Source organism: Accipiter gentilis, chromosome 20 (assembly GCF_929443795.1).
Source record: "Accipiter gentilis chromosome 20, bAccGen1.1, whole genome shotgun sequence".
NCBI classification, from domain to species: Eukaryota; Metazoa; Chordata; class Aves; order Accipitriformes; family Accipitridae; genus Astur; species Astur gentilis.
The window spans coordinates 20,895,036-20,904,380 of NC_064899.1; the positions used below are offsets into that span (position 1 = coordinate 20,895,036).

Here is a 9,345-nt window from a genome sequence, read left to right on the forward strand (position 1 = left end):
GTATTTAAATAGATTCTCTTTGTTACCGCCTTTTGAAATTGGAGTACAGTTGAGGTGGAATTTTGGTACGGAACTGGAGCTTAAGAAGTCTGTCACAAAGAATAACACTATAAACGTCAAATCTTTTGGTGTAGCCTTTAAATAGGTAGATAGAAAGTTTTCAGCTAATTCAGCAAGTTGTAGAAGGGGCTGACTGTAACACAGATCTGTGAACAAGACATCAGGGCATGGTAGTAATTTGAGCATAAATACTGTAGAATTTGCATCCTTTATTCTAAGGAATCAAACCCACTTTCCTCTAGAATAAAAGTTGCTTTGCAGCTGAAAATCTCTTTGTCAATGCCAATTAAAAGGCACTCTTCAAGAAATACTTAATAACCTAATAATTTCTAAATGATCTTATATGGTAATGCCTTGTTTTTAGGGCAAACAAAGCATTTTAATGTCAGTAGTCACTGGAGATGCTGTGACAACCATTAAGAATTTAGATGATAAACAAGTACTGCAACAGTGTATGACTGTACTTCGAGAGCTATTTAAGGAGCAGGTAAGAGAAGCCGCTTCTACTAAAAGATGAATTAACCTGCCAACAAATGTAAAGCTTTTGATTGTATTATTTCATGGTGTATAAAAAAACCTTTGACATATAAAACTTTTTCTTTTCTTGTCAGTTTGAGGGAATGTGCTTCCTTTGAGAGACACTAAAACCACGTTTGGTCTTGTGTGAAAAATGTGAATTATCTTAGATCTGTCTGAAGGAAAATGGTAATGAATTGAAAAACACAAATGAACAATCATCCTTTAAAGTGCTTTTAGAAAGGAAAATTAATTAAAAGCAGTACTTTAGGCAGGTAACACAAATACACTTCTTACTTAGCTGTCACTTTTTCCAAAGTTTTTTTTTTTTTTTGGTCATCACTGCTTCCAATACATGATCAAAGCTTTAAGCTAGATGAATTTGATTATGATCATCCCCCTCCCCGTAAAAAGCAACTGAAATTACAACACTCCCAAACCAAACCAATCTCTTAACTCTTCTAATAAGAAACAACCCTTCCTGAACTGTCTTGGGATGGAGGTACAGCCAAAATGAGGTATCAAGGGCCCTATATCCTGACCGTAAAAAAAATTAGATAAAAATTTCTACCTTTTTCCTTCCCCCAGCTCATTGTTAGGATAAAAACTGATAGGAAGATCAGAGAAATCTGGGGCAAGCAGAAAACGATCACTTAGCAATGTTATTTGCATTCCACTCTATAGACAGTAATGCCTTAGTTAAAAATTCCTTAGAGCAGGTAGATCCCAAGGAATGCTTGCATTACTGTTCATGGGTGATCTCTCAAGTTTTAGTGATGGTTCAGATGTTAGGATTAATGATCTTGGAAAAACTTTGGCATCTGAAAGCTTGACTTTTCCTAGAAAACATACTTTTAGGAATGGCTTTATAGATATCAGTCATGTGCAATGTAAGTCCACATACCTGCTATTTTGATCTCATGAGAATGTAGAGGTAGCAAACAGGTCTTTGGTTTTGGTGCCACTCTAGTCTAGAAGAGTGATTTTCGTGCCTGTCTCCATGGTTTATAGCAGTTGTGAATTTCAGTCATCTGTCCACAATGCAGCAGGAGTTTCAAAGACAAGACAGCTTCCAGGGGTGTACCAGAACTTCTTCTGGGATGTCCATGAAACTTGCCATACTTCACTAGCCACTGTCTTGATTGCATGAGCTTTAGTCTCTCACGTGCTACCTGAATGGAATAGTCTATTTGTGGATACCAGATGACGTGTAAGAAGCAACCAGGGGTGCTTCTGTTTACTTGTCACAAGCTCCTCAAGAGTAAGACACAGCTGTAGTTGACTAAGCCTTCATACAGTTGATATCCAGACTCTTTTTGGTAGATTGTGTGGAATTTGCATGCTGCAATGTGACAAAGAATACACAGTATTACTGTCATGGCTTAGCTACAGACACTCTGACTTCCTGGTTTTTGTTTTCTCCCTGAACCCGGTTTTCAAGCCAGCTCATTTTCTGATCTTAGACAAGTAATGTTATTTATCCATTGGAATAAAATTATCTCCAAAACGAAGATTACAGTTGAGATTTAACAAGCTAGAAGTAGCAAAGCATCATGCCTTACCACAATAAAAAGTGCTTACGTTATACATACAAACATGTTGAATGATGTTGATATTGGTATTTTATCTGTTTGCAAGAGTATCTATGTATTTTGAAGGGAATTTTTTTTCCCTCATGTGTAGTTCTAGGTATATTACAATATCCAGATTTGTTGCATTCAAAACGGTGCAGGTGTGATATTTCAGGCATCAGGCAAGTCTAGCAAACAAAGTCATCATTGTGGTCAGTAGTATAATAAAGAAAATTGCAATTTAATTCTGGAATGTAATCAAATCTGTATTTTAATACTACTACATACTCTAAAGATTACAAGAAACTGTTTATGAGAAAAAGCTATGCAATTAGGAGCTTTTCTTCACAGTGCATAACTTTTATTTTGATTTACAGGAGGTTCCTGACCCAGTGAAGTTTTTTGTTACTCGATGGAGCAAAGACCCTTGGCTCCAGATGGCATATAGTTTTGTGAAAACAGGGGGCAGTGGTGAAGCTTATGACATTATAGCTGAAGACATACAAGGGAAAATTTTCTTTGCTGGTGAGGTAAGTATCTTTGTTACTGTTGACTGGGGAACTATTTCTTATGAAAGATCATTTTTTGCTAACCAACACCATTAATCTAGAGATGGCATATAAATACTGTTACACAAATATGCTAATGTTTCTTGATTTTTGACACAGAACCCTTTTTATTCATATTATTATTGGGCATGGAGAGTCTGCTAGATATTTCAGGTCAGGAGTGAACTGCATAACCAATAAGTGCAGAACATGACAAGACTATACAATCCACTTTTATTTTTAGCCAAATTGTCTGCCTGTTACTCCATTTGTGGGTAACATAACAAAAGCACGCTGCTGATGGTACAGGTGCATTCTATACTGGAACAGAACTTACCTGCCCCACTAAAGTGCAGATGGCAAAACAGACTACTAATTTTGCTAGTTGACTTGCTTGCAAATTTTGAAGTTGCTAAAAATCTTAAATATTTCCTCCTAAATTCTTTCTAAGTTTTCCATGGCTTTTAAAAATGTTGGTATATACTTAAAGAAAACAAAAAGGATCTTACTGAAATTCTATCTGTTCTAATAGTTTTAGAAACAATTCACTTCTTTTTTTTCTCCTTTCTTTTTTTTTCTTTTTTTTAAATACAGGCCACAAATAGGCACTTTCCTCAGACCGTTACAGGAGCTTACTTGAGTGGGGTTCGAGAAGCGAGCAAAATAGCAGCATTTTAAGTACTGAAAGTTTGTGTTTATAGATATATTTTTAATTGTTTTCTGTGGGTAAAACTATCTTCAAGTTTCCTATTGCTGCCTTTTTCTTAAGTGGTACTTAAATAGTATATGGTACCTGGAGATAAAATCTTCATCTTCTTTTTCTTCTTTCTCCCCTACCCTCCTTTTAAGCCCTGATGATACACATTGTTGGGGTTTTTTTTCCAGCTAAGATATTATTAGCAAGAGTGACATTAGAGTCCCTGACCACAGCTTAACTAATGGAACTTTTTTTGAGAGTCCTCTTCTGTATGGCTCAAGTCATGCTATTGTAAACCTTCATTTCAGAAGGTCAGATTAAAGCAAGACTAAGTTAACATACAGCATTAAAAATGCTGGCAGTTAGTAGTAACGATGGGAATTTTCCACTAACTGTGTTTCTCAGGTTGATTATGCTTATAGGAGTTCAAACTTGCTCCCAAAAGCCTGAATAGCCTAGACAAATTCTAGAATTATTGTAGGAAGGAACTCAACTATCATTCTTTCCACTTGCAATCAATAACCTTTTCTATAATATTTTTCATATTCTTAGCCTCCACTAAGTGGGCTTTGGAATATCAAGTTTGTTCCTTTAAATCAGATGGCTGGAACAGTTTACAGTGCAATCATAGAAAGGTTATTGTAGATAATAAAAACTTGAAAAAAGTAACTTTTACATTACTTTAAGAAACTTTGGAATATTCTCTCTGCTACTTATTCAGAGAAATTCTTGTTACAATAATAGGCTAAGTTTAGATTTGCTTACTGCTTGTGATCATGGAGAAACAGGACAGCTTAAAAATACTATATTTCTATGAATATTTTGAAAACAACTTCCAAATTCATTTGGGCTGAGTAGAGGCACTATCTACTGATATGAGTATTCAGTGGGGAGGTGAAGGACTGTAAGTTCCTAATGGCTCATTCAGCTTTTATATTTAAAAAAATAAGTGAAGATGAATGAGGAAAAATATTAACACTTTTATGAAGGGCTGAAACAAGGTGGCTTGCACTTTGACTTGAAGTTTTTTATTTCTTTTACTATTAAAGTATTATTAAAAACAACTTGAGGGAGTAATTCAGTAAGGGCTAAGCGTCTATCTAATAGCTTTTCTGTGGGACAGGGAAGAAAATGAAATACTTTTCAACACACAACAACAAGTGTATCTGTTGTAATACTGTTCCACTAAAATGGTATTAATGAAAAAAAAACTAAAACCAACTTTTAGATTTCTTCCCCCACACCTTCCCTATAACTTTACTGCATAGACCTCATGATTTCTGGAAGGAAAGTAAGCACTTACTCTTTTACCCCCTGCATTCTCATGTATAGGCTCTTTTCTTTTTTTAATCTCTTCATTTTAAAAATGACGCAGCAAACTTTTTTTGAGTTACAGTGCTTATTTCCATAAAGCTGTATCCTTGGAAAAAAAAAAAAAACAACAAGCAACTTTAAGAAAAATCCTACTGAATAAATGCAATTCTTCTTTTTAAATACCTAATATTTTGTTTTTAGAGTAGCTATGATATTGTTAAATACCTTTATTTAATCTCTAATTTACAAGGTGAAGATGTTTATATAACTAGATGTTTTTCAGATATATATTCTGTTCTGCTTCTTAAAGCTGAATTATATGGATTAACAGGAAAAGTGTAACTTCATAATTTTCCTCCACATAAATGCTATTATGTACAGTTTTAAAGTATTTCCAAGTATTAAATTGTAATTTAAAGGCTATAAGAAGCAAGACAAAATCCTCTGATGATAAAAGATAATCAGACATCAGATTTTGCTTTTGGTGATCATTTGCACTTTGTTAATTTCATGTAGTAATTTCAGGTCAACTTAGAGCATAACTAGGAAAGATTAAGCAGTGCATACGTTTCAGTTCCAAGTTTCTTTCCCAGTTGATCATATATGACAAAATTATTAGGAGAGGAGCTTCTGAAGGTGGGAAAAAAAGCTTATTACTACAAGCCCAAAACATTATATTCAATAGCTGCTTCAGCTGACCTTGGTCAAAACTTAAGTCAGCTTAATAACAACATATAAACACATTACAATTTAGGTAGGAACTGTCTGGGAAGTTGAGCTCAGCATCCATTTCTGCAGTCGAAAGTTTGTGTGAACATGCTTGATTTTAAGCATATGCTTCCATCATGTTAATTTGTACTTGGGGTTTTAAATTTATCTACAACTTTGCAGATAGATAAATGCTGTATTCTAAAGAATAGAGATGGACATGAAAAAAATACTGTCACGTTTGGCTTTAGCTGCTGCACACTTCTTATAGCATTAAAAAAAGTATAACAAATGATAAATTTACCAATGGTCTAGTCTATTAATTATTTGTATATTATTTTGGTGCCAAGGCACTTAAACTGTGTTGTGCTGCACTTAAGTTTGAGAAGTAAATAAAATAAGTATGTTCCATTTTAATTTACGTTCATTTGAAATGTATAAGAACATCAGGCTGGTTCTGAGACTTCATTCTTTAATTAATGTTCCCCCAAATTTTTTTTAATATCTATGTTAAAATTTATTTCAAGCATGTATGTGTTATTTCTTTTGTGTTTAATTTATTCCCTGCAAATAAAGAACTGGGGAATGTTTTCTTTGAGTATATTTGTTTAAATGTTATAAAAAATATTTGAATGCAGAGCATGATCTGTTACACTTCAACTCTTCTGTGTGACTATGTTATGGCAGCAGAATAAAACTGGAAAGTATCCACAGGATGCTCATGTTTTGTTTTTGGTTTTTCCCCTTTAACTAGTAACTAAGCCTACTTTTTTGTTACATTCGATATTGATTTAAGATTTCATTTTAGTTTATTCCTACAGCTAGACAATTCCTCAGAAGAGCTGCTCTACAGCCTTCTCTGTACTATAAGTACTAACTTTGCTGTTATTTGGACAATACCATACATAATAGCCAGTGTCTTTTGCCTCAAAAGTTTACAAAGCAATTCATAAACTTGTGTCAGATTACTTTCCTTAGCCAGAGGATATTTAAGCTAAAATTGTAATTGTTTAGAAGCACTGCCCATAATTTTAAAATAGCCAGAAAAATCACCAGAGAACCACTTAGTGCTTTTCACTGAATAATTGTAGTATGAACACTTTGTAGGATCATGTTCCTGAAAGGTTCCTCCTAGCACAGATCATTATAAGGATGTGCAAGCCGGACTACATACCCAAAACATTTAAAATACGAACAGTGACAAATTCTGATAACACTTATCTACATTGTTCTTCTTGAATGGGACGCTAGATGTTCATTTAGTGCAAGTCTGACTGCAGGTAACTTACTTAAAAAAAATACTCCTAGTCCCTTTGAAAGTTTATTTAAACCAGTAACACATGTAGGTCTGAACCAGTGAAAGCATTACCATGTAGAAGATTCACCGCTTGCCCCTTCAAAGTTTGCATCCTGACGACATGCTTTGTTCACCTAATGCTAACTCGCTGCAGGAAATTATTTTTGTTACATCTGACACTGGTCTTGAAAAATGTTAACTTCATTCTGAGAATAATGATCTTTAAAATGGAAATAAAATACTAATGCTGCTTTTAAAATAAAGTACAAATCAGTAGATTTCATCACACTCCCCCAAAGAATGACAGTCCTTCAGAAAATAGTTGGTGTGAGGGAATTTTTTAGCCCAGCTGTCTAAAACTTAGATCAGAAATAAAAGTGAAGTAGCAAGTCTGCAACTGAGTGCAGTCCAGTGAACAAGGTCAGGTGAAAAGGCAGGGAAAGTTACATAATATTGCCATCCCCTTATCCCCAGGACCTCTGGAGATCATCTGGTTTAAGCCGCTACACAGAACAGGGCCAACGTGGAGCTGGTCGCTTGGGGCCCTGCCAGGTTGAGTTCTGAACAGCTCCAACAACGGGGATTCCACAACTCCTCCAGGCCCCGTTTCTGTGACCATCCTCACGGTGAAGCTTTTCTTCCCCTAACGTGTAATTGCAACCTCCCTGGCGTCAGCTTGTGCCTGTTGCCTCCCGTCCTCTCACTGTGCACCTCCAAGCAGAGCGTGGCCCTGCCTTCCCCATCCTCTCTCATTTGGTAGTTGCAGACTGCAGTATGATCCCCCTTTACCTGTCTCTTCTTAAGGCTGAACAAGCCCAGCTCTCTCTGCCTCCCCTCCTACATCGTGTGCTCCAGCCCCCTGGCCACACTGGTGACCCTCCACTGCATTCGCTCCGGTATGTCCTCAGCTGTCTTGCACCAGGGAACCCAACGCTGGACATGGCACTCCCGAGGCAGGCTCACAAGTGCGGAATAGGGGGTCCTAATCACTTCCCTCAACCTGCTGGTTACACGCTTGCAGAAAGAACGCAGAGTGCCATCAGTGTTCCTTATCACAAGGGCACACTGCTGAACTGGGTTCAACTCATTGTCTGTGAGAAACATCTGCTCCTGCTCAGGTCCTTCTCTGCAAAGCTGCTTAGAAAGAAGCCACTGTCCCCACCCACGCTGTTGTACAGGGTTATTCCATCCCAGAAGCAGGATGATGCATTTGCTTTTGTTGACCTTTATGAGGTTCCTGTCAGCCCATTCCTCCTAAAAGTCAAGGACCATCTGAATAAACTGTTAGACCTACAACTTCCAGCTACTTGCTTTAATAAATATTTCTGAAATCAAATGCAGGAGAGACATTTTTTTCCAGAAGGAAAATAACACATTTTTCAGCATTCAAGATGTTTCCTAACTTTTTTCAGCAAGTGAAACACTGATTTTACTAATTTTCTTACTACAAGTTTTCAGATGGTATTCTGGTGCCTTACAGACTTTCCCACTGTTCTCCCTAAATAATGGGAACTAAAATAACAACCACCACCACCACAAGTCATTTCAGGAATGCTTTCATCTAGCTTAGTCGAAGCTACTTGATTATAGTCAACTTTCTGATTTGGAAACAGGAATAATTAGATCTACCCAAGTGGTCACGAGCCACCCTCTCTCTGTAATAACAAGAGCTGATAAACCTTTTTGGTATCACCATGCTGACCACCAGGGGCATTATCTGGCCAGATGAAGCACTGGCCTCCAGAAGGGTTATTTTTAAGTCCAGCTTAGTGGTGGCTAATCTAAACCCAGACATTCATAGATCTTACTTTGTCATGTGCCTTGTAACAGGATAATGCAGAAAGAACACAGATGCTGTAAGCAGCCTGCTCAGGTCCAAGAAGGGTATTAGAGCTTCCGGAAAAAAGTGGGAGGGCACTTAAAAGCTGTGTCTTCCTAATTTCATCTTGGTTAGACATGCCTGAGCAGTATTCCATGGGCTACCACATAAGTCCAACTCAGCTGTTTTCCTAAAGACATGTAACCTCTCTTCATTCAAAATTTCTACTCTTCCCTTTCCCCACCTAGCCCTCTCCACCTTTTTTCTCCTACAGGGCCCATACACTGTTACCTCAAGTGCCAAGCTCACTCATAACAATAGCTGTTTATATAAGCATGTAATTCAGGTTAATTTGTGTGGTTTTGCAGGTCCCTGACCAAAATACTGAATACCAAAGACTTAACAGAGGAACCAATACATTGGACTGTAGGAATTATGCTCTAAGCGGTCAAATCAAGATGTTAGGACTTTTTTTCTAGAATACAATGGTCAGGACATAATCTTAAGTATCTGGAAGGTATATGCCTGAGCACTTTATTCAGTTACCTTTTATCCAGTTAGCCAGCTTCTGTTTTTTATGAGCATCTCGATACAGGATTTAGAGCCCTGATCAGCTGTGGTTTTAATCCAATAGCATCAGGATAAGCAGGTCATTTTATTTACCTTTTAGTATTGTCTTGCAGCTTTTCCCCCAGTTGTAGAAAGAACTGGAATCTTTTATCAGCTGCAGCCAGACTGGTACGGATTAGCAGGGAAACAGCTCAGACATTTCTTCTCTGTTGAGGACTGCACTGAGTTGTAGTTAAGACATTTAA

The 9,345-nt window shown here is 36.9% G+C and overlaps 1 protein-coding gene across 1 annotated transcript in view; it reads left to right on the forward strand.

The window, feature by feature from the left end:
- Window positions 1-6,125, forward strand: part of KDM1B (lysine demethylase 1B) — a 26,001-nt gene extending 19,876 nt beyond the window's left edge. Inside the window, exons 18-20 of the mRNA XM_049824165.1 lie at window positions 425-547; window positions 2,525-2,677; window positions 3,290-6,125. Of these exons, the coding sequence (XP_049680122.1) occupies window positions 425-547; window positions 2,525-2,677; window positions 3,290-3,373 (360 nt within the window). The 3' untranslated portion in view covers window positions 3,374-6,125. The remainder of the gene's footprint in view (window positions 1-424; window positions 548-2,524; window positions 2,678-3,289) is intronic.
- Window positions 6,126-9,345: the final 3,220 nt, after the last annotated feature.